This window comes from Apus apus, chromosome 19 (genome assembly GCF_020740795.1).
Source record: "Apus apus isolate bApuApu2 chromosome 19, bApuApu2.pri.cur, whole genome shotgun sequence".
In the NCBI taxonomy this organism is placed as follows: Eukaryota; Metazoa; Chordata; class Aves; order Apodiformes; family Apodidae; genus Apus; species Apus apus.
Window position 1 is genome coordinate 7,329,987 of NC_067300.1, and position 25,148 is coordinate 7,355,134.

General features: G+C 47.6%; 2 protein-coding genes across 5 annotated transcripts in view; one reads left to right on the top strand and one right to left on the bottom strand.

Moving 5' to 3' along the window:
- The window catches only part of NTNG2 (netrin G2), a 45,526-nt gene extending 35,791 nt beyond the window's left edge, over positions 1 to 9,735 (top strand). For 2 of the 3 annotated variants that reach the window (XM_051636344.1, XM_051636345.1), the window contains exons 6-8: positions 7,128 to 7,295; positions 8,048 to 8,182; positions 8,545 to 9,735. In XM_051636344.1, the coding sequence (XP_051492304.1) occupies positions 7,128 to 7,295; positions 8,048 to 8,182; positions 8,545 to 8,768 (527 nt within the window). In that variant the 3' untranslated portion in view covers positions 8,769 to 9,735. Of the gene's footprint in view, positions 1 to 1,054; positions 1,124 to 4,492; positions 4,568 to 4,924; positions 4,988 to 5,483; positions 5,559 to 7,127; positions 7,296 to 8,047; positions 8,183 to 8,544 lie in introns of all 3 variants that reach the window. The other variant, XM_051636347.1, reaches the window with a different exon arrangement.
- Positions 9,736 to 15,328: 5,593 nt separating this feature from the next.
- Positions 15,329 to 25,148, bottom strand: part of SETX (senataxin) — a 29,681-nt gene continuing 19,861 nt past the window's right edge. The window contains exons 18-24 of one of the 2 annotated variants that reach the window (XM_051636348.1): positions 24,747 to 24,854; positions 23,647 to 23,834; positions 23,130 to 23,222; positions 22,367 to 22,531; positions 21,820 to 21,918; positions 19,441 to 19,528; positions 15,329 to 18,398 (exon numbers count right to left, since the gene is read on the bottom strand). In XM_051636348.1, the coding sequence (XP_051492308.1) occupies positions 17,664 to 18,398; positions 19,441 to 19,528; positions 21,820 to 21,918; positions 22,367 to 22,531; positions 23,130 to 23,222; positions 23,647 to 23,834; positions 24,747 to 24,854 (1,476 nt within the window). In that variant the 3' untranslated portion in view covers positions 15,329 to 17,663. The other variant, XM_051636349.1, reaches the window with a different exon arrangement.

The following is a 25,148-nucleotide window of genomic DNA, read 5'->3' on the forward strand; positions in this document are numbered from 1 at the left end:
CCACACACTTGGGGTTATTTGATTTTTATCCATGCTCACCCATAGCAGCCTTTTAGGTCGATTTTTTAGTATTTAGTTGGTGGGGTTTTTTTTGCAAGTGGTGTGTAGGTGTGGGTGGTGTGTTTGGTGCCTGTCTCACGGATGAGTTGCAGTGCTCTGCCCCTCGTGTTGTGCATCTGGGGTGGGCAGGATGGCATCTGTGTGGGGTTGGGTGGTGATGGGGAGGGACAGTATCTCCTGCCAAACTGCTCTAGGGGACCTGGGAGATGTCACAGACCTTGGGATTTATTCCTTCTCCAAAACCTGCTTCCTGTGCAGAGGAAATTTTTTCATAGTGCTTTCCTTAACTGATGTCAAGGGACAAAATCAGTCAATCAATCACAGTCCAGTTGCTTGATACAGTCAGGGCTGAGCTTGGAGCTCCTCATCCCCAACCCAAACCCACATCCATGTTTCTGCACAGACAGATCCCACCCCAGAAGGGTGTGCCTGGGAATGGAGACAGCCTCTAGAGAGGCTGCTCCACATAAGAAGGTACTCAGGACCACCCAGCAGCTCAGGGACCTGCTCTCTTCCATGGGCAGCACACTGGGTTTGATGCCAAGGGTCCATTGTGTGTCTTCAACCAGCCATAGGGAATCCTGCACAGCCTAATTCTGATCTGCTCTTGACCAGAGACATTCCATCCCCCTCCAGTCCTGCCAGATGTACTTCTTTAAGTACCAGGACATCCCAAGGGGGCTGTGACTGTAGCTCACTTGGACCTCAGGGGAACAGCTCTAAAGAGGCATCTCCTCAAGGTCCTGGTAGGACACCTCTTTGCAGGAGAGGCAATAACCCCACCCTGGGTCAGAGGCCCAAACTAAGATACTCCAGCATAACCTCCCTTCTGAATTTTAGAAGCATTAGACAAACCCCTCCTTGCTGTAAAGCCAGCTCAGCCAGACCAACATGTAATGAAAAGTCCCATCAGGGCCCTGACCAGTCCCTGTCCTGTTTCACCCTCTAATTTACACTGTCTTTTGCCCTCTGAATTTCTGCTTCCCACCCCAAGCAAGCACCACGAGACCCACCTCCGACTTCTCTGCCTCTGTCCCCGTGAGCCAAACACAGAAAAAACCAGGTATTTAAAGCCAGACCAACGTGTTCTTCCCTCCTCCTTTGTGCCTCCACACCCCAGTGGGCAGCACCAAGGCAGAAGGCAACGTAGCACGTGGGCTAGAGGAGTAGATTAGATTGGGGTTGTCTCTGGGTTGCATAGATCTGCTAAACATCTGCTTCCTTTGGCTGCTCCTGGTGATTTCTGTGGCCAAGGTGGAGCTGAGGTCATGTTTGTAGGATGCTTTTTTGCCCTGTGCCCTGTCATGTGGGGAAAAGGGGAGAAGAACGAGTTGATGGGCAGGGTCTGTGGCCTGGAGGCAGTTGAGGCTGCCAGAAGGGATAGAAAGAAGGGAAACTGCAGAGTTACCCTGAGGAGGATGAATTAAGTGCTTTTCTCATTTGCCTTCTGCAGTTCTGTTACTCCAAAACCTTCCCTGAAGCCTGTCAAATCCTTCCTTGCCATTTGTTACATTTTTCCTATGCTCAAAATAAGAAAAAAAAGAAAAAAAAAAAAAAAAAAAGGGCTGCTTTTTTTCCCCCCTCTCTGCTTCCATTTACTCCCCCAGTTTGTAGCAGTTTCAGCAGTGCCAGTTCACCCCTGGGGAAAAAAAAACACAACCCCAACCTGAGCCCTGCTTGCTGGTGAAGAGCTCCAGCAGACAGAGAGCACCCAAAGCCTGGCTTTGTGTAGGTCCTGTAGGAACAGGACTTGGTGTTTATGTCTTGAGAAGGACTTTTTCAGGGTCTTTCCCCACTGCTCCAGCTCTGCTTTCTCTAATATTTTGCTTTACAAAGCATGACTTCTTGGTTCAATTTATTCTTCTTCCCCAGAAACCCACCAAGATCAGCAGGGGCTGATCCAAGCCCCCAGAACAAGAGCTGCCCAGTGTTTCAAACTGGGCCTGGGGGGGGTGAAACGTGTCTCTCTCCCTCTCCTGAAATGTAAAACTGTCCATTAACATCCCAGAGCTCGGAGGGAAAGGTTCTCAGGATAATGAGCATTAATAATTTTCCTGGCTCTGTAAAAGCTACTGAGTGGAGGTGTATGTGAATGACTAAAAAGCAAAATGCCTTCAGGGCTGGTTTTTATTGTGGCTCTAATTAAACCCTTGCCAATTTGCACGGGGCTTTCTTCATATTCTCTTTAACACCATATTAATATCAATTGGTTTCCACTTTCCAGCTGAAAAGGACAATGTCTATCACCTTCTCTTAGAACTTGTCATTAAAAAAATATATCTTCTTTTTTTTTTTCTTTTGAATTCTCCATTGTTTATCATCCCCTTGATGAGGCTGGGAAATCACATTTCTCTCCTCCTCGGGTTTGTCCTTTGAAACTTGGCAAGGATGGAGTGATTTTTATGTTTTTTTCCCTCCTCCTCCTTCTGTTACCCAACTGGAGCTTGAAATTAATAATATGGCTTTTAAATTTTTATTCCTTGGTTTGTTTTCTAGTAAACCTGAAGATTGCCACCAATACTGAGGAGAGAGGGAGGGGTAGGGAGCCAGTGGGGCTGAGGGTTTGCAGGGAAACCAAACAAGGGATCTGCAAATTTCTTGCTGGGTGAATTTCTCTGTCGTGGCCTGAAAATCCTTTAAACCGGTATTTCTGGGGGCAGAGCAGAGCCTGAAGGAGGGCCTAGAAGTTTAGAAACAAGGACTTTGTGCCTCCACCCTAGGACACCTCTGCTGTTTCTCAGTTCCCTTCTGTGGCAGCAGAGAGGGGGCAGATCTGGCACCAGGGTCTTCATGCAAACACCCCAGCAAAATCATAGAATCACAGAACCATTCAGGTTGGAAAAGACCCTCAGGCTCACCCAGTCCAACCACCATCCCTACTCTACGAAGTTCTCCCCTAAACCAGATCCACCAGCCCCACCTCCGAACGACCCTTCAACACATCAAAAATGACAAATGCTGAGCAGGGCTGAGAAGGGGCAGCTCAGCCCGCTGCTGCCCTCCTGCCCTTCGCAGGCTTCCTGCTCCCTGCAGTGCCCAGGGACATGCCAGCTCCCCAGGGGCAGCAGCAAACAGGCACAAGAACCTTCTCAGCCCAGTCTTGGGTCGTGTTTGTCCTCCCAAGGTCTGACCCTCCCCTGGGGCGCTGCAGGGCTCCGCGCTGCTTCCCAGCTCCCCCAGTATAACCCAGCTTTTCCCCTTTGATCCCTCCAAGACTACACCAGCTTGTCAGAGGCTGCCCCGCTGCAGGTGGGCTCTCCCCCAGCCCAGGCTGACCCAGGAGCAGAAGGTAGGAGGCACTTGGCTGGGTCCTGCCAGCAAGTACCAGTTCCTGGCGGGCAAACACTGTAGTTTCTAGTTCCACATCCCTGCTTCCCCTGTATCTCTCTCCTCCTCCCACCTGGGAAAATGCTCAGGGTTTGTCTGTGCCCACCACGCAGCTGGGGACCTGGTGAGGCTGGATTGAGCCTCGGGGTTTAGTCATGTACATGAAAGCTGAGGATGGGAAGTGGTAGAAGAGATGGTTCACAGCTTGCTGCTGGGATGAGCAGAAAGGATCATGGAGATCCTGTTGTCTCCCGAGACCAGAGTCTGTTTTAGAGCAGAATAACTTTGTAAATAGATCAGCCTCTGTCGTGTGTAGCATAGATGCTGCCTTATGTGTCTCCTTGCTTCAGGTCTCCCGTGTGAGCTGCTCCTGGAGGGAACCCTGGGAGGCTTCACTTTGGCTGTTGAGGCTGAAGCTTCTCCTCCTCGGGGTTCCCACCAGCACACACAGCCTGGCAGTGTCCTGGTGGTGCTTGGCTCCCCTTTCCCACCTGAGATGCCTGTAGCTCACTCCAGCCACTGACATGGGCATCCCCTCCAGTGCAGAACATAACAAGTGTTGGAACTGGGCTCTGGACACAACCCAGTGTTTGGAATTACTCAGCTGGGGGGAGGGGAGCAGAAAGTGCTGACATGGAGGCTCTTTGATTTGCTGTGCTCTAGGGCCTCTCTCTGGCCTCACAGAAACAAAGCTATTTGATACAGTGACAAGGGACACACCTACACCATGGGCAGCAATGCCAGGTGATGCTGACAGTCTGTGCTGAACAAGGTGGGCTTCCAAGTCTTGACAGTGGTCTGCAGGTTTAGCTTCTCTCCATGCCTGGGCAACGTAATGACCACATGCCAACACTTGCCCATCCAGCAGCTCCCATCTGTTCCCCTTAGTAGTACTTTTTCTGTCTCTTTGTACACTTAAAGACTAATTTCCAGGAGGCTTTGTCTCCTATTCCTGCTTCAACACATCCTCGGCCAGATGTGGCTACACCAATGCACCTTAGATACCTGCCTAGAGCTTCCAGCATCCCTTTGCCACCTTTGTAAACAAACAAGAAGGGGAGTTTGTATTAAATCTGATGTTCTCTCTAACTGATGCCCCTGTAAGCTGTTCAGAGCCCACCAAACACAGCAGCACCTGAACCCAAGCCGAAGCCACCAGACCCTCCCAAGGACATTCAAGGTAAGGCCATTCCCACCCCCAGGGCAGGACAGGTTTCTCCCCCAGTGCCTGTAGGCCAGGACAATCCCCCGGTCCTTGGCATGACCCCCCACCATACAATCTGGTCTCCTACTCAGAGGGTCCAGCTCAGCTCTACTCATCCATCCCCATGGAGATCTTTCTGGAGACAAGTTTGGGGCTAGGATGGCTGCAGGGGTGTCAGGTGGGACAGGGCTCCTGCCAGCAGCACAGCCCTGAGGAAGCCCCATAGCAGGGCATCCCCCTCACCCTGAGGAATTACCCCTCATGGATACATGGCCCTGGGAGCCCTTTCCCACCCACCACAGCACTCAGGTGTTTTTCTTGTCTCACGTTCAGCCCCGAAGAGGAAAGCAGGGCGTGTGGGCAGCTCTGCGGGCAAGAAGCATGGGAAGAAGGCAGGTATGTGCTGGGGGGGACAAGCTGGTGCTCTGCAGGACCTCATAGCAAGCCCTGCCAGATACCACCTGCATAGCTTGTGTCCTCCTAGCTGTACCCCTAGCAGCTTTTTAGGTGCTGGTTGGCATGAACTCGGTTAAACTGAGGCCATGGCCAGTAGATTTCTCAAGCTGTCTAGACTTGTAGATCCTGAATAACCCAATTCATGCCACCAAATGTACAGGAGAGGGGGGTGTGAGAGAAGCTCCTTTGCCTCAGCCCCCAGCTCTACACGTGGCAATAGTGCTGTGCTTTGAGGTTTTCATGCATCAGATTTTGAGGAGGGGAGAAGAGGAGAAATGTAGCAGCTCCCAGCTGTCTGCTGCAGAAATAGATGCTGGTGCTGCCAGAGTGGTGTTCTTGGCTTGGCATTGTCCTCATAGCAGAGCTGCTCACCGTAGGGTAGGACGTGGAGTGGTGCTAAGTGGTGAGAAAAAGTGTGTCTCTGATCTTCCTGAAGCGTCCTCAAAGAGCTCAAAACTCATCCGGCTCAAAACAGCCTCTGGCCCAGTGGTTCCTATTGAATCCTACAAAGGTAAGAGGAGGGAGTGTGGTGCTCCAGGGCTCCTGGTCTTCACCTGGGTGATGGGGTCCAGCAGCCTCCAACGTGGAGAACATGGGGAGGGTTTACCCAGGAGTGCATCCCGAGGGTGAAACACTTGGGAATTGGAGCAACCAAGAGTATTTGAGCTGAAATTCTTTGGGTATTGGTCAAAGAGGATGAAGTTGTTTCCCAGGGGGTCAAGATGACAGCAGACTCTCAGCTTCTCCTCAGGCAGCTGTGAACCATGGGGAAACCTCTGCCCTGCTCCATCATCCCTGATCTTTGTTTCATTTTCACAAGTCTCCTCCAGTTGCACGTGCATGCCAGCCTGCATCCTTCCCTCCCATCCCTCTGCCATCCTTGAATGTTTAATGTTAGATCTTGGACCAAAACCCCATCTCTGAGCTTCCCTCCTCCTCTCCGAATGCTGAGGAAGTTCCGACCTGGTTGGCATGACCTCTGCTCAAGTTATCCCCTGCTCATGCTGGCCAGGACATCTCCTGACCAGGAGAGCTGGGCCACAAGACAACTAGGGTACCTCCTCTCCTCCTGCCTTATGCTCATAAGCTCCCAGAAAGACCCTGAACCAAACCCTGCAGGGTGGTCACCATCCCCAGTCATGGTAATGAAAAGCAAAGACAAAAAGCAAGTAACCAAATTCCTCTGGTTAGACATTAAACCTAGTTTGTTGTTTTCTAACATATGCCCACAGCTGAGAGGGGTCAGCCCTGGGGACAGGAGCAGTGCCAAGCCATGGTGGCATCTCCCACCTCACCACAAGCATCCCCGTGCTGTGCCAGGCAGCCCTGGTTCAAACCCTCACTCACACACTTGTTCACCATCTCTTGGAGGACCCCACACAAGTCACACCTCCTTCCATAGGCCCATTTTAAGCATTTAACCTGAGAGTCACCACACTTCACAACCAGCATTAGTCTGGGAGGTACAACAGCAAGGGACACGCTGAGAGGGGACCCGGAGGGAAGAAAGCCAGAGGAGCAGCAAGGTTTTACCTGGGCACGTAGCAGCTCCAGCCCCACCTGGTCCAGGGCCTTCCTGTCCCTGGAGTGTTGCTGTCCCCTCTGCCAGCATCCCAGGGGCCAGTCCCCTCCTGCCACAGCCCTTGGCAGAGCCTTCATCAGGGCTCTGCGCCCCAGCCCAGCTCCCCCAAAGATCCTGCAGCCCCACCAGAGCCAAACCCAGGCTCTGCTCAATAATGAGGCAGCTCTGTAATTAACACCTGACTCCTCTCTGCCTGCTCCCCTGCTGCTGCATTTCCTTAAGGAGATGGTGCCCAAGGGACAGCTGGGGGCTGCTCCCTGCCTGTCCTGCCCCCCCCCCAGGGGACAGAGCCCCCGTCCCTGCTCTGCTCTCCGAGCAGCATCTTCCAGCCCGACCTCCCCCATGACCTGCTGTGTCCCTCACCCTGCCCAGCCCACCCCAGCTGCAGGTGCCCCCCGAGCAGGTCCCCCTCCCCAAGCCTCCTGGCTCCTCTCCCGTGCCCGGCTCAGCGGGAGCTGCTCCCAGCGCCTCTCCCCAGCTCTGCCCTCCTCTCCGCAGACTGCGAGTGCTACGGCCACTCCAACCGCTGCAGCTACATCGACTTCCTGAACGTGGTGACCTGCGTCAGCTGCAAGCACAACACCCGGGGCCAGCACTGCCAGCACTGCCGCCTGGGCTTCTACCGCAACAGCTCCGCGGAGCTGGACGACGAGAACGTCTGCCTGGGTGAGACGCGTGGGATGGGGCTGCGGGACCCCGGCCGTGGGGTGGGCTTCGGTTCAGCCCCCCCCTCTGGAGGGTGCTGTGCCCACCTGCGTGGCCCTCAAGGACAGTCTCTGCAGCCCACCAAGGCTTCTCTGTCCGGAGAATGAAGCCCGAATAGTTCTTCCCCGAGGAGGAAAGGCTGAGGGAGCTGGGGCTCTTTAGCTTGGGAGAGACTGAGGGGCATCAGGACAGAGCCAGGCTTTGTTCAGTGATGTCCAGGGATAGGACAAGGGGCAGTGGGTGCAAACTGGAACACATCAGGTTCCACGTAAACATCAGAAAAAACTTATTTCCTGTGAGAGTGACAGAGCCCTGGGACAGGCTGCCCAGAGAGGTTGTGGAGTCTTCTTTGCTGGAGACATTCAAAACCTGCCTGGACACGTTCCTGTGTGATGTGCTCTGGGTGACCCTGCTCTGGCAGGGGGGTTTGGACTGGATAATCTTTTGAGGTCCCTTCCAGCCCCTAGGATTGATTCTGTGATTCCCAACTCTATTCAGACACATCTCTCTACCAGGAGCTGCTCAGCAGGGTGGTCTTTGCACCTGTGACTGTTGGCACTGTTGAAACCTCTCATGAAACCATAACCCCCAACCTACTGGGTCCCCTTCCGTAGCGTGCAGCCAACCTTTTCCAAAGGCTTTCTTTGTTGGGGCTCTAGTGGGCACAAACCCCCCCAGGCAGGACAGCCACTAACAGCCCTGTCTTTGGCCAGAATGTAACTGCAACCAGATCGGCTCCATGCACGACCGCTGCAACGAGACCGGCTACTGTGAATGCAAAGAAGGTGCCACGGGGCCCAAGTGTGATGACTGCCTGCCCAACTACTACTGGAGACAGGGCTGCTTCCGTAAGTGCCCCACAGCCCCCTCAGCCAGAGGGACACAGGGAGGTGTGAGGTGGGTCCAAACAAGAAAGGGATCTTCAGCACTGCCTGCTCAGGTGCCCCGTGGTGCTCCAGGTGTCCGGTACAGGCTCCAGCCATTCCTTCCAAACCCGAAGTTTCTTGGTAGCTTTGTGCTTGGAGCTTGGAGCTCCCCCCGCCTTGTGATCCTCTGGCCTTGGGGCTGCTCTAGCACTAGGAGGGTTGGGTAATTTAAACCCTTAGGAGCTAGAGAAGAAAGCCAAAAGGTGGCTGTAAAATTTCTGCTGCAGTCAAAGGGTTTGCTGCACCCCAAGATTAACATCACGCCCTTCCCTCCCACCTCGTAGCCAACGTGTGCGACGACGAACTCCTGCTCTGCCAGAACGGCGGCACCTGCTACCAGAACCAGCGCTGCATCTGCCCCGTGGGCTTCAAGGGGGTCCTGTGTGAGCAATCCAGGTGTGAAGTGGACAAAAAGGACTGTGACGGCGCCCGCAGCGCCCGCGGCAGCCTCAGCACCATCCTGCTCGGGGCGCTCGCCCTCCAGCTGCGCGGCTGGGTGGATCTCTGAAGCCACAGAGAGGGGGGAGCCCAGCCCAGGCAGGTCACCCCAGGGACCCGGGGAGCCCAAGGTGATGGGGGTGGCTCTTCCCACCGTCTCCTCCGCCTTCTTTCACGCTAGGACTTGCACAACTGCCTCCCTGGGCCACTTTCCAAGCAGAGAGGGATGCAGAAATCCAGGGGCTGACTCCTGCCCACGGACCCGCTCGGGGCCGATAGGAACCAGCGGTGGGAGCAGCACCAGCCTGGGCAGCACCAGCCTGGGCCGGGGTCCCACTGCCCCAGGGGACACGGGCCCGTCCCTCCCCCCGCACAGCGAAGCCCCTTCCCTGCTCCGCACAGGGTGGCCGGGGCCACCAGGAGGCCCTGGTGAAATAGTGCCGCCAGCCAAGGGTGTATTTTTTATTATTATTATTACTTGATTTACTTTGGTAGAGGCCGGGCTGTTCTTTTTAATTTTTTCCCCCTCTTCTTAGCGTCCTGTTTTGAAACAGCCCGTCGTGACAGCTCCAGAGCCCTGGCACACAGCAGGCAGGGGAAGGGGAGGGAGGGAACGGGGGACTCTGCTCCATCCTTGCTGCATTGCCCCGTGTCCCACCACGGGCCGGGCCTGCCCACGCACATACTGTTGCCTACAAACTCGAGTTGCTGCGTTGATTTTTGTATTTTCATTCTTGGGGTTTTGTTTCCTTGCACTAATGGAGAGCACAGGGGCCATCAGGCACGTGAGGAGTGCAGTGTCTTATCCACACCTCTCCCTGCAGTGTTCAAATACTTCTTTTTTCTTTGTAGAGACTTATTTTTGTTTGGATTAAATGTTATAAAAGAACCACAAGTTAAAAGGGATGTTTTGCCATGAGCATTTGATTCTGGTGTATCCTTCTCCAGTAAAGCAACTATCAATTGCTGCTTGATCACCACGTTTTCCTTTTCATGTGCACAGTTAATTACAGGTAAAGACTTATTTTTTTGATTCATCATGTCCTCTTGTGTTTTCTGAGTCCCCACCAAGGTGCACCACATGGTGAGGGAGAGGGGAAGGGAGAGGTTGCCTCATCACGGAGAGCTGTTAATTATTTCTCCTAATTACTTTGCTGAACCTGGGTTAGACTACTAACTGTAGACAATGAAGAAAACCTGAGTGATATATTAAACACTGGTCCTGTGTTGAAAGGCCATTCCAAATCAGCCCATGGCAGGAGAAGGCTGGGTAGCCAGGGATGCTTCCCCGGGGGGACCTCAGCTGTTCTGACCCATTGCAGCCCCCTCAGAGCTGGTGCCATGAGGCACCTTGGCAGAAAAAGCTGTTTATCAGGAGTACCTTTCAGGAACCACAGCATAGGACTTCAGTGCAGAGCTCACAGGGACTAGATCAACTCATTTAAGGCTCAAACATGCCCCTGTCAGAGCAAACCTTTGCATTCAAGCACATAAAGGCAGGAGAAACCAGAGACAAGAAATGATGCGACTCAATCAGAACAATGGGAATGGCATGAACACAAGAGCTTTAGTTTTGTGACATCCAAAGCTTTACCAAGCCAGGAGCTAACTGAATGGAGAATTCAAGGACACTCCCACCCCCAACACGTCCAATTCTGGGCTAATTCTGTCGACAAGGGAGCAACCCTTGGGCACTGGCCCAGCCCTTCCCCTTCCATTCGCTGCCTGAGCCTCCACTGGCATTGCCAGCTCTAGTGTCCTTGCCCAAATGCTACTCCAAGAGCTTCTCTGTCAACATCTCTTCTGTTTCAACTCCATCGTCCTGTCCCTCCAGCCCACCCAGGGGAGCTGTGCTGGGAGCAGCCCACGTTTCAGAAGTGCAAGAGCCTGCAGCACCTTCTACCCGAGAGTGGCAGATACCACGTACACAGCCCGTGCCCCCAAAACGCAGCCACCTCCTGGGAGAGGGGGAAGTGAACCTGAGCTTGGGAAAAGGAGAAGAAAACAGGAGCGAAGGCGCAGGGCAGACATTGTCGCCTCAAAGAGCAACACAAAGAAATGCTGCGCCTATTTCCAGCAGCACTTAACATCACAAAGGCAGGTCAGGGGACTTAGTTAATCCACCATAAAATAAACGAGGGTTAAATTCACCCTGCTGAGATCTGATCTTTGAGGGAGGGGGTGGCACAAGCCTTGCAGGGGCTGCCGGCTGTTGTTAGTGACATTTGCTCCTTCTTTGTACTTTCTGACTACCATGTCTTTAAAATCCCCATATGTTACTGCTCTTACAAGTAATAGCACAGAACAGACTGTAACAAGATCAAGATCTCTAATGGCACTTCTGGAAGGTGAAGAAACATTCTCTTTTCCCTACACTGGTGTTTTTCTCTAGAATATTAGATTAAGCGACAGAAAATTTACTACTTCATCAAACCATCTCCTAAACTCTGCACCCAGCAGGCCCCTGCAAACACACTTTTATTGCAATCGAGCAGGAACGTGCTGAGCAGCAGCTGCAGCACTGAATTCATGTAGAAAACAACCTCGGAGGTGCACAAGGAAGCTCAGGAGAGCTGGAGGAGATACTCTACTGTGCTAGACCTTTTTTGGGTTGGGGGATTTTCTCTTGGTTGGGTGCTGGTTGGTTGGGGGCTTGGTTGTTTTTAAGATAAAACATCATTAGCTTCCTAACTCAGCTCCAGAGGTGGTACCACCTCCCTGTGGACCCAGAATGCCTGAAGTGTTCAGTCCTGGACCTTCTTTAACTAAAGCCCAATGAATATTCTGTAACTTCAAGCAGAAGCAGAAAGCTGCAGTGCCAAAGGACACCTGAAAAATGCTGAAACTGATGGGTGGGGAACAAAACCAACCCAAAACACCAGTTCATCCTCCACTCTACAGACACCATCCTTGGGCTCTAACTAGTCGCGCAGAAACAAAGCCCTCTATGAAACAGTAACTGCAAGGGAGAAACAAGGTCCCTTCCAACCACACACACTCTATGACTCTGTAACTCATCTCACAGTAGAAACCAAGTGGCCTTTGGGCTCCGAGCAGGAGCAGAGCCAGAAGAGGGAGTTCCAGGCTTCCCTCCCATGGCTCTGCCCATGGACAGGGCAGATCAGCTCTGCTGCAGGCTGGGACACAAAGCTGGCCCCGCATGTTGGAGACCAGGATGGCACTTGATACATCCAGTGCTGCTGAAGAACTTGTAGTCCTGTGACACAAACCACTAGAAGGCAGAAAAAAAACCCTCTCACACAAAACTTCGACTTGGTATTTGAGAAAATAACTTAAAGCTTCAGCACTGAAGACCCATTAAGTGCAGGCATCTGCTGGCACGTGGTTGTCTACCTAGAGAGAACAGCACATTATTGAGAGGATACAGAGAGAAAACATCACAGCAAGTACCCACAGATCCAGAAGTTCATCTCCTTTAAGACTGAAACATTTGTACCTTCCAAATGGGAGAAGTTATCCAATGAGCTTGATCCTTCACTGGTGGAAAGGTTAACCAAAAAGTACTTCTCTTTCTGAGAAAAGCCACTTGTGCTTTCAAGAGCTTCTCCTGTGCGTCCTGTCACCAGCACCGGATTCATCTGAAAAAGTTTTAAGATCACACTTCTGTCTGCAAAAAAAAAACACCTGACCTCTTCAAACAGCAGAAGTAGAGCTTTTGATTTTTCTTGTTTACCTTAGATTCTACTGATTTTACCTACTCAATCTACTGACAAATCTAAATAACCAAAAGCCCCAAAGCAAGAAAAAAAAAATAAAATCTGCCTGCTGTGACAGACCCCTGTGGCCAGGTTGAGTTCACAGAGAAGTCAAAAAGGGGGGGGGGGGGGAATTCCACTGGAACTGACCAGGTATGTTATTTGGTTTTATAGAGGTGAGGAAGCAGAAATCTCAGCTATGAGAGATTCATAAGGAACCTTGCAGAGCCTGGAGTAGCAAAAGAACCAACACTTCAAATAACATTAACGGTCTCACCAACCAATTCTGTTCTAGAATTGGCTTTTATGAGAAGTCCCAAATGTAAATACAACAAACTATAAAAGGAGATGCTGAGCATTCCTGCTCAGAAATAAGAGCAGAGCTGGGTTTTGAAGAAATTTGTATCACCATCTCCCCAGCCCTTCTGACAGGGGACTTTGGGCACCATCATGCATAAACTGGCTAAAACCCACACACTGATCTGAAAAGCAAAGAGCTCCAGCCTGTCCTAAAGGCTCCTTTGGCATTTGGATCCTCCAGGTTTCCTAATGAAATTCCCTGCAGGGTGAAACATGCAAGGAAAGCCTAAACCCACCTATTTTTTTAAATTTTTTTTTTACCATGGAACTCTGGTTTTTACTAGAGTTTACCAGTTTACTCTTTTTACCACCTCCTCTCCTGGCCAGCAACAATAGTGGGCTCCAAAAGCTCTATCCTGCCCCCCCACCCAGTGCTATTTCAGGGATTATTTTATTTTAAATAGAGGGAAAATTATGGAATTTCTCTGTAGCAAAGGAAGCTCTTGCTTGATAATCCAGTGAAGTCAGTGGCAACATTGGACAGGCAGAGCAGCTCAGCCTGGTAGGCTATAAAAAAGGGTTTTCAGTCTTTTCACAGTACCAAACACAATGTGCACTCAAACCACCTTTGTTTTCATTTCTGTCACTATTTGCCTGGGAGTTGGTGGCAAATTAGTCGAGGCTTTAGCAGACAGGTACATATGGCTGGAAGGTCTCCTGTGTCAGGGGTGCTCCATGTCCAAGGCTGCTTACCTTCCATTTATTTGCACTCAAGAATAAGGCATTTGGCTCCTTTCCAAGCATCTTAAAATGACAAGAAAGGAGACTTGGGCAAGAGACTCTATTACATCATTAACATTATAAATTCCATTTACAACACAAGAGTCATTTCTTCCATCATTTATTCATGCAGACTAGAGAGAATGTCTTGCATTTTTAGGACCCTGGTTCTGCTTATCCCTGGTATTGCTGGGGTGGCTGGGCTGTGAATGAGCTGCCCACCTCCAGCTCTTGGCTGCTCCTCCCATCTCTCTCTCCCTTCTACAGGCCAGAATAAATCTCAGCATCTCAGCACACTTCAGGAACTGCAAAAAATCAAAGTCTCAACTCTGAAATCACGCGGGTTCCATGTTAGGTTTGGGATTTCAACTGGGAATGTTGTTCACCCTCCATCAGTTCACCCTTACTGCTCAGTGCTTCCCCAGCATCACACAGCAAGGCTGGGGGCTTCTTGATGTTATGGACTAGCAGGAGGAGGCCAGGAGCCTTGCCACCCCAAGGCCACCCCTTGCACCCCAGTCTCCCCTCTCCTGTGCCTCCAGCCATTGGACCAGCTGCTCAGCAGGTCCTGCAGCTTATCCAGGAATAAGCTTGTGCAAACTCACTGCAAGGGTTTAGAAGGGAAGGGTGAGCACAGGGAAGGGACTGGGAGAGCTTATGTTTTCACCCCTCTCAGCTCTGCTGGCTCCTGTCACAATCCAGAGGCACCACCAGCTCTCACTGTTCCTCAGATCCATCTTCTACCACCCCCACTCTGAGGAGGCATCACCCTCCCTGTTGCACTTCCTAGAGCAAGTTAAAGCTCCTGCCAAGGACTGGTTTCCCTCTGGCTGGCGAGCTGACATCTGTGAGTACAACTGATAAAGACACCTTGACTAAGCCAGGTCTCCTTAGCACAGTGCATGGACCATGAAACATCAGAAGAAAAACTTACTAGACAAGTACCTGTTTGGACACCATCATTATTCATACGGCTCTGGTTTGTTCACACATCCCCATAATTTGGAGTAACAACATGGAAAACAGTGACAGGAAACCTTAAAGGAAAAACCAGAATCATACTCCACCTTTTGGAAAGCCTCTTTCGTGTACAAAGAATTAAAAACCCCATAAACTTTAAACAAAATATAGTCCAACACTTACAAGAGATTTTCCTTTCTCAAGGACATCAAAGGCTGAAAGCACCACAGAGGGAGCTGCTTTTGCACTGAGAATTCAGCTGCCAGGCTTGAAGGAAGCACAGAAGCCTCTCTATAAAAACCTGAATACCACTTCTTCCAAGGTTTGGTGGGTTTTTTTGGGCAAAAACTCCAATTAAAGTGTTTTACATAAAGCTCTGTTTCTTTCCTGTGTGGTTTGTTTTTTTCTGACTTCAACACTCAGCAGATGACAACAGTCACTGGTTCTGAGATGGCATTTAATGAACACAGCAAGTCTAAGCTCAGCTCACCCACACTGACTTGTCCTCCACCACTCAGTATTTTGTAACCCACGGTGGAAACAGCAGACAAGTTATCAAAATTGGACCTAAGCTGTTTGTTCCCCAATGCAGATTTCATTTGGATCAGTGCAACATGTGGCAGATTGCTTGGCTTTCCATGTTACTGCTATAAAAGAGGGTAAAAAAAAAAGTTAATTCCAACTACAAACCTACTCTGAGTGATGTGTGAAGAGGGAAAAGTGTTTTAAGTGCAGCAACCCGAAGATTTTTTTTTATTAAATACACCATTAACAGTACAGCCTGATACAGTAGCAATAAGCTACCACTGCAAAGACTGACAATTTCAGTCAGATAAATCTAGTAATAAATAAGCACAAAAGTCTGAGCCACTGACCATGTCTCAAAGCTGATTTATGGAAGAATACAGGTGGTTTAGTTTGTGCAGATGTGTACAAAATATAGTCAAGTGAAACATTAAAACAAAATGCCTTCCATCACGTGGGGCAAGACTAGCTCTCACTTCTGAAATGCAGATTAAGGAGAAAGAAAACTAGAAGCTTCAGAGAAACATTCTGTTGACAAAATTGCATTAAATGGCCAGAAAAGCATTATCCCACTCACCCTGTTGCCAACTTCCATTTTATTTATATAAAGACAGTCTAAATGGCTTCCCCAGCTATAGGATCTTACAGCCCTTTGCAGAGTAGCAGCCTTTGTCATGTGCTAAGTAGAAACAGCAGGCAGGTCAGCACAGCCCTGCCAAGAGGAGCCAAGAGGTTTGAGAGATGTCAGTAGTTTGAAGTCATTCCTATTAACATAAAGGGAGAGAACACCCAGGACATGGATTCTGTGATGTGGGAGTGACCCAAATCTCCAGTCACAACAGTCACATTCATCCAAGCAGCCTTCCTGCTCACACGGGGGATACAACATCAAGGAAGAGTCACAGCAGCTTTAGAAGAGCACAGACTGCTGACAAGGGGTGGTCACGGTTCACTGAAGCCATTAAGATGGCAACATAACAAGTAACTAAAGCTAAACAATGCACAGGGGCTGATTTCACTCCATGGGTATCTCAGATTTTCCCCTATTACTTAAAAAGCTCAGCACTGTGCAACACAAGGAGCTGGACAGTCACAGACAGCAATCAAAAGCTTCCCAACACACCATGCAATTGGTACCAGTCAAGAACCAGTGCAAGTTTGTTCTGAGCCTGGAAGCATCAAGGATGTGTGTGCTACTGGCAATTACAGTTTGAATCACTGCCTGCTGTTAAGGAAGGCACCTGTATTTATTGCAATGAATGTGTCAGGACAGAAAACACAGCTAAAATTTATGGCTAAATTCTGACCAGAGACATCTGGCAGCTCATATGCTTCAGGAAAGCCACTGCCCTTATACTGGTTGAGCATAAGTCAGTCAGGAAGGGGCAGCAGGACAGTGCTGCTCCAGAGCAGTCTGTAACACCGAATCCTGGACATAGCAACCTGGCCCAGCCACAACACACCCAACTTGGCATGAACACAGCAGGGTGCTGCAGTCACTAGAATTACCCCCAGGCAAAACTGGGCACCTGAAATGTTGCTCTGCACCTCCTTGAGACAGACACACACTCCAGAAAGTGCTACTTCAGAGTGACCCTTTGGGTCTTAGTAGAAACAACCCCACTTTTATTGTGAAATGTTAGGATGAGAGAAAGGCTTTCTTAAAAATATTATTCCCACACACACATCCCATTGTACTGGTTACGTGTTCTTCATCAACACACTGGAAAGAATCCAGGAATAACATCTAGGATGAACTGCTTTTTATCTTTGTAAATCTCCAAAAGCTTCTTACAAAGAAACTCCAGTGTCATTACCAGAAGTGTTAACTAGATCTTTGATGAAGATTCCAGTTCTGTTGATCACTCCTCACATGGATTCATTAGGACCAAAGAGACCTCCTAGGCTTTAATCTGCAGTTTGTGTTGCCACTGCAACAAGAAAAAGATTCCAACTGATGAAGCAGCAGCAAGAGCAAAACACAAGGCACATCTGTACAAACAAAAGCTCTCTGTTCCTATAAAAACAGGGAATAAAAGACAAATTAAGTAGAACTCTCTCCATTCAACCAAGGTTCATCTGCCTTCAGTCTTTCCTGAGGCACTAATGGAGCATGAGGAAGAATCACTGCTACCATATTTTCAACATTCACTCTTTGCTATCAAACAAATTAGGATTACTAGTGCAAAGGGAAAGAAGTTTTCAGGTTTTGGGGAGTTTTTTGTTTGCTGCTTGGCTGTTGTTTTTTTTGTTTGTTTGGGGATGGAGACTTTGGGGTTTTTTGCTTTGTTGTAGCTCTTTGTAAAAAATTACATCACTAAGAAATTAGCATTTGCAGAAGGAAACAAGAAGTTATATATTTGCCAAATCAAATCTTAAAATAATTTTGTATACTGTACAAATATACACTGTGAAACATTTACAACCTTAACTTCCTAGATGACAAAATCCACTGCTCTTCCAAGCAATGCAGTTACCCAACTTTTCCTTTCAAAAGCTCAAAGCTACCAACTGTCAGGTATAAAGTCCCTCTCACAATTAAGGACAGGATGGGAGAAAGATGGATCTACTGATAGTAGTGGTATCAATGTAAGGGAGTTCCAGGCATACTAAATAATTTAAAATACAGTCCATGCCAGATAGAAATCTGGGAACAGATTTCCAGTAATGAGCCAATACTGAAGTCAGGTCTTCTTTCGCTTGACACTGTTTGTTTCTGTGCTCTCTGGAGATTCATCTGATGTTCTCTTCGTTAAAACACGATAGTCTTTGTTCCACCTACTGCTAGAACTCTGACCTCCTTCACCAGGGGCTTTTGAACTGCTTTTTGCTACAGGAGCTCTGCAGTCACCCTCGTGCCGACCCGCAGAAGGCAAAGCAGGAGGCACGTCACACTGTCCCAGTGTCTGCTGGGGCTTCTTGGAAGTTTCTGTTCTGGAAATCTGATCCCTGGCAGCAGAGGGCACCGGGAGGCCTCGCTGTGATGTCTGTCCTGGGTTGCTCTGGGCTGCCTGATCGCTGTCCTTTGAGGGTTGCTCCTTCCCCTGGGTGTCAGGTCTCCCAGCCATACCGGCTGTCCTTGGATCCCGCGGTTTCTCAGGCCTGGGAAGCGCTGCAGCCCCCGGGGGGGTGGGGACACTGCCCCTCCTGGAGCCTGCAGCCTGAGCCCCCGGGGCTCCTCTGCTCCCCTGGGGCACTGCACTGCCAGGACTTGGGTTTGCAAGCTCGATCCTCTTGCTACTGGAAGCAGCAGCCTGCACCAGAGGAGGCTGCTTCGTCCCCACCTTGGCCGGGGGCTGCACCGTTGACTTGAGCTTCAAAATCCTAACAGCATCATTCCTGTAGCTTTTTTCTGATGTCCTGATAATGGCACCTCTTTTCTGAGCATCCTGAATCAACGCGTTCCAGTCTTTATTTTCCTTTAAAAGAACAAAAACAAAACAAAAGAAAAAAGACACCCCCAACCCCCCAAAAAAAAGAAAGTTATCAGAAAGAAATCAACACAACTGGACAGAGGTGTCAGAGGAGGCACAACCCCTTTAATCAAGGTACCTGACACAACTGTCATGGAAACCACTGTTATGTTCCTTCTGGAATGGAAGAATCTTATGTTTCACTTGCAAAACAGCAATAGGCACTCTGGCTGCTGTAACACAGGGAAGGTACTTTCAGCCATCACTGAGCTACTATTTAAAATGACAATTTCTATACTTATGAAGGCCAGAAGAGTTCTCTTACACAGAGTGAAACAGGAACATGGCTTTAATGCCCTCTAGTGTTGTAGGTAACACCCCCACCCTTGGAAGGAGAATAAAAATCAAGTACTGTAAGACAAAGTCCATTCAAGAGCAGTCCCTACACATTCATTGGGCCTTTATACACCCCTAAATATGCAGTTTTGTTTCAGAACCCCGTTTCAGAGAGTACAAGCAAAGAGTATGCTCAGAAACCACACAGCTACCCAAAGAAGTGTCAATAAAGCAATCTGAAGATCAAGGGAATGTTTTGGGGTGGTTTGCTTTGTTTTTAAAGTATTTTTCCTTGCTCAAGTAATCCACAAACAACTGCAATAGCTGGAGAAACAGTATAGATCAAACAGGAACTATTGCTGCCATCACCCTCTCTTACCAGGAGAGAGAAGATTCTTTGCAAACCCCAACCTTGAGTTGCAAAGAGCATGTTACAATTCATAGTGGGAGGGTAATTTATAACTTTCCTACTTGAAAGCAAGGAAAACAGGTTTATTTATTAGTATTTTTTTAAAAAGCTTTTGTGACAGTTAGAGCCAAACCTTTTCAAGAGAACCCTTTGGAGGCTTGGGTTGTACTAATGCAGCAATGCACCAGAAAAGGGTCCCCCATTCCAGACTGGAGCAGCCTGAGAATGGTTTTAATTTCCCCAACCCTGACTCGGCCTAGAAGGGTGGATCCCAACAGATCATTTGATTTCCACTGCACCTACCATAAGTGTTTTCAGTCTTCCAAGGATGAAGAGGCTGAACCTGGCTCGGGTGATTGTAACATTCAGACGCTGAAGACTTGCCAGAAACCTGAGGGACAGGACAGAACCAGGCTCTGAAAATTACTTCTTGCAAGAGGCATTGTGAGAAAAAGAGGTAATTCACAATTGCAATGAAATGAAGGTAACAGAAGCAGGTACAAGAAGCAGGCAGTTCGTGACCCATGCCCAGATCCCACTGCAGCAGCCTTGTCTTACATGAATTGTCTCCTGTCATCACTCTGCTTCCTTGCAGGGAATTCCAGTTCTTTCCAGCTCTTGCCTTGAGGTTTCCTTTCTTAGAGCAAATCCCCTCTTAATGCCAACCACTGCTTCCTTAAGTGTTCCTCAAAGTACAGAAGACATCAACCTCACTTCACCTATCAAGACTTTAAGCTTCTTTTTGACTTGAACTGAAATAGTTTAATAATATTTGGCATGATTAATGGGAAAATTTTCTACTGAAATAGTGAAATGCTGGACATGAATATTTTATTTTAAAGGTGACCTGCACTGGAAGCACATGAAGGAAGACTTTTGCTTTGTCATGCTTCAAGACTGATAAGTATATTTTTGCAGAAGAAAATGTTTGTAGTGCAAATATCAGACTGTCTAGGCTGCTTTTGTGGGATCACAAACCAAGGTACTGAAAACCAAAACAAACAAATGCTTAGTGTATTTCTAAAGGTTGAATTTTGTTGGGGCTTATTTACCAGAACTCAAAAAAAGATCTGTGAAACTAATGTCAATGATTTCTTCTCTAATGAAAATGCTCTCAAAATGCACAGCTCATTCTATACTAACAGTGATTGCAATACAAAGCCAAGTCTTTGTAAAACTGAGTTTGAACAGGTCCAACATAATCCCCTGGCACTGAGACTTGCTCCTCAGCAAGTTTCCAATCCCTGCAGTAGGGACTGCAAAAGCCCCTGAGCCACCCCAGAACATTTGGGCAGAGCAGGACAAAAAGATAAGAGGCAGGAAACAGATTGGGAAAGACAATCCAGCAGCATAGATATTACAGTTCTCTAGGTCTTAGGGGGAAAAAGAAGGGATCTTGAGAGACTACTAAATATTTCCAACAGCTTTTACAACTCAAATACTATGGGATTATTTTCTCAGGAAAGAAAAAGAAATAATTCAGTTAGTTCCTGGACAGTTTTCTCCTTGCTTTGCAAGTTACTTCCAGAGTAAATTTAATGCTGGACTAGCAACCTTGGAGATCAAAATACTTTGCTCAGCTACAAGATCATAGGTAAGGGTGCTGCAAACTTTCCCATCACACCTTGGCAATGATACCTGACCCTGAAACAGAGGCATCCAGTTCAGCGTGTACAACTCTGAAGGCACTGAACTGCCAAACTTTTAATACATATAAACCTGGGAAGTCTTTTTCTTCACAGATAGAGGTTAAGTTCTGTGTCAGCCAAAACAACTGGCAGTCCTACCTGCCTTCAGTTTCCAAACTCAATCAAGTAGATTAAGAAATCTTACAAAAAAACCCCATCATTGTTGTTTACTACACGATTTGGATTCTTTCTCTTCCCCAAGTAGAACAGATCAGGACAACTAAAAGCCCTTTATCTAGCAATCATAAAATTAGTATCAGAGAAACTTAAGTGGCTTAGTGAGACCTGGGATGAAGAAACACAGATGTTTGTTTCCACAACAGACTTCCCATAGTTTAACTTAAAAGCCAGTGAACTATACAAAGGCATATTTCCACTACATTCTTTAAACTACAATGATCAGTAACTTACAGCAACAAAACAACAACTGCTGTAGCAGCCTGGGGGTAAACAGCACACCCAGTACCTAGTTCTTTCTGTTCAGGTAAGAAAGACCCACATAAAATAATCAAATCCATGACCTTGAATCAAGAATTCCTGCAAATGTCCTCCTAATTCAAAAGACAAGCACATGCAGCTACAAATCAGAGATCAGCTCATCTGCACCAGACTCCTAGTGACATACACAAGTAACAATACTTGGATAGACAAAATGCCGCATTTATAGGACAGCAACAGAAAATGGATTTCATTGCAAGAGAGCAGCTCAGGAAGTTACAACATTATCAAAAACCTAGAAGAGAACTAAGTGCTGCAGTACTGATGCAAAAAGCCAAGTTTCCAGCACCACTCCTGCCAAACTGAAACAGTGACAGGCTATTCAAATTCATCAGCATACTTTGCACTTCCATGAACCTTTTGTTCAGAGATCTCAAAACAGGAACAGTGCTGACTTGTTCTCTAATAATTTTCTTACTGGTCATATTTAAAATATAATGACTGTATCCAGAGTGCCACTGGAAATGGGACTTGAAATCACCACAGAGAAACATACCCAATTGATCCTCTAGTGCTGTTTGCCCGGACACAAGTCACAATGATGCAGTCTTTCTCTCGACCCTGGAATGCATCCACTGTGTCCACTTCTCCTGGGCTGTTGAAGAAAGAATTAGCAAGCTGGTAAATCATGACAGTTGAAGCAACACACTGATACAAATAGCCTAAACACTATTCTTAATGATCAGCTGTCAAAATAACACAGGGTAAATGTCTGCTTCAGTGTATTAAAAGAGCCAGTGTATGAACCTAAAGCTAAATTTGCTTTTCTGAGGCCAGCTTCACTGCTGAAAAGCAGTTCAGGTCCATGTAGCTTGGAATTTTAGGTTTATTCAGAACTGCCATATAATCAAAGCCTGTACACAAGAAATAACTAAGAAACAGTGCAAAGAGACCATGTCCATTTCAAGCAAAAGGCTTACACATTGCCCTTATGATTAAGTACAGATTTTGGTCACACCAAAAGGAAGCTAGAGAGTTTTTGCCATTAAGAGGCTAAACAAAAGACTGACATGCAAGACCCAAGTTCTATTTGAAACCTTTACCTGTTATTCTTAAACACTTTGTCCATTTGTTCTTGAATTTTCTTTTTCTGTGCACTGTAAGGGGTAATTATTCCAATGCGACGCAGACCCAGGTCCTTCCTTTTTTCCTTAATTGTTCTGATTAATTCCATCACCAGCTTCACTTCCTGAGGATTACTGAAAGAGCTGAGCAAGACAGAGTGGAAACATTACAGAAATATATTTGACAGCTCTTTCAAATCCAACTCTTCAGCCCAATTTGTAGAGGGACTGCAAGTCAAAGGTTGTCTTGAACTCTTGCAGCCTCCCTCAACAAGAGGCTCAAAGAACTTCTCGGGGAGAAGTGTTGGTAGAAAAGGCTGCACCTCAAGTTCCCTTAAAACTATATGGATTTGCTTTCCTTCTGGAATAAGCTAAAGGGAGGACTGAGCCTGCCACCTTCTGGCATCATCTCAGTGTGCAGCTGTGAAGGAAAGTCACTGATAAAATAAATGAAGTTGGAAGTCAGACTGTTGACTAGAGCTAGCAGAGACTGTGGGCATTCACTGCCATCTAGTAGAGAGTCAAATCAGGATCAAACCCAGTTTCAGATTAAAAAAAAAAAATAAAAAACCATTTAACTGGTGCTTTTAGTAAACTATTTTTTTGTAAAAATCAAATCAAGTTGAAAAGGCAGTTCTGGCTGATTACTGCATATTGGAAACAGAGGACAGAAGACAACTCTTCTGCAGGTAACTGAGTCTCAACGAATCTAAAATTTGGCAGAGCAGAATGCAGGACTTACTCACGGTCTCGCTCCTCATGGCCATCTCCTACATCAAAAATAAGGTAGGGCTGGAACGGCCACTCTGAAGAACATCTGTTCTCTTCTGTTGCTCTGCAAATAACATTTTTATCACTAAGTAACCATACAGAAATTCTAATAACTGAGACCGCATTTATTTACACCATGGTTATCAAATACAAGCAACTTTCACCCTTCCCCCCACCTGCCCCCCCCCCCCCCCCCCCCCCCCCCCCACCCCCCCCCCCCCCGAGTCCTTAATGTTCACTGCTACCCGAGGCCTAAAAGTGAACTCTAAGAAGTAAGTATGCTTAATTTTAAGTGATCTAGTGAATTTACATCTCACAGCCAGCACTAAGACAGATGGAAGGCAAGTTTTCTCCCATTAGGTATCCTCCTCCCTGTCAAATCTCAAGGAGTTTTAGACTCAAAAGAATATCCCGATTTGAAAAGGTTTATTTGAAAAGGTTTATTTGAAAGAACCCCTGCTCAGAAAGGAGGCCAGAGAGCTACTCACTTGTCAGTCTTTAGAGTCCTGCCATAAACATAGTTGGATGGGAAGAGGCAGATGTCAGGGTGCATCCTGTACTGCACAGTCAGCTGCACAACCGGCAGGCCCCGGAAAACGTTCCTGCGCACTTGCTCCTCCAGGTGCCTGTGCAGACGTGCCATCAAGGACTGGTCATAGCCATATTCCTGAGCTTTCTGCCAGAGGAAAAACAGGAGACTGATCTCTGCGGACTCAGGAATTTGCTTTTTGGATTTAAAACTAGTCGGTATCTTCTTCTAAACTTCTGAATCGCTGGCAAAATGACACCTGCTCACACTTCAATTTTCTGTTTGTTGTCTTGTTTCAGGAGAGAACACCTGCATAAATCTGAATTTTTGTCAGTGCAGGCTTTAGCAAGACAACTTTCCTTTGTGAGTCACAACATATTAAAAGTTTTAACAACACCAACAACGTCCAAAAGCAAGAGCTTTCAGGTGGGATCTTGTTAAACAAGCACAGTCTCCAGACAATTCACCCTTCTAGAGAGGCCAGTCTGGTTTTCCTCCTTCCTTTATGAAAGTTTAAAACAGTTTATGGTTGGACTCAAGAAAGTGCTCGTAAACATTCATCCTTAGAACACATCCATAGAGTGAGGAAGGCCACATACATGTGGTCTTGATCCTCCATTCCTTGGAGGAAGGAATTCAAGGAATGTGACACTGCTGAAGCTCACATGATGGAACAGCAGAGCCTGCTGCAACACAACGTCCACCATGAACTGAGTGTTGAGGGCACTGAAATGTGTGTTGCCACAGCTGCTCTGTGTGCAAGAAACCAGTTCCCAACCTCCCCAGGGAAGTCTGGAGAGGCTGCACCCACATCTCATGAGCTTTATTCACACATCTGATTGATTGATATCGTCTCCACATAACAGAGACTAAACGTGGCAGGGCAAAAGTTCTCATCTGACACGCATCATGATCTGACACTGAAGTGCCTTTTCTCCTTTTATACATCTTTTCTACACATACTGTTCTTAGAGTACATCCACTCTAGAGCATGAAGAAATACAGTGTGAACACTTACATCCACTCTAGAGCATGAAGAAATACAGTGTGAACACTTACTAGTGATTTTACAGTAGGAGGGAGCTGTCTGGGATCTCCAACAAGGACAAGTTTACTACAGCGATGCATCAGTGGAATCAGTGTTTCCACTTCACAGGACTGTCCTGCCTTTTGAACATGCAAACAGGACAAAAAGTAGAAGTTGTAAGTAAAGGAGCAGAAGGAGGTATGTTAGATTTCCTGTAACAGATCCAGAATAACACAGAAATGCTTTTCAAAGCTTTTAGAAAAAAGAGAGCAAAACAAAATAATTTTTCTGTTAAAAAAACCCCAAAACTCCAAAGAGATTTTTGTTATTATTAAATACATAAAGCTCTCTCCAAACAGATACAAATACAACCCAGCCATCTAGAAACCTCTATAGCAAGAGCCACACTTTAGCCATGACTTTTAAGTAAAAGC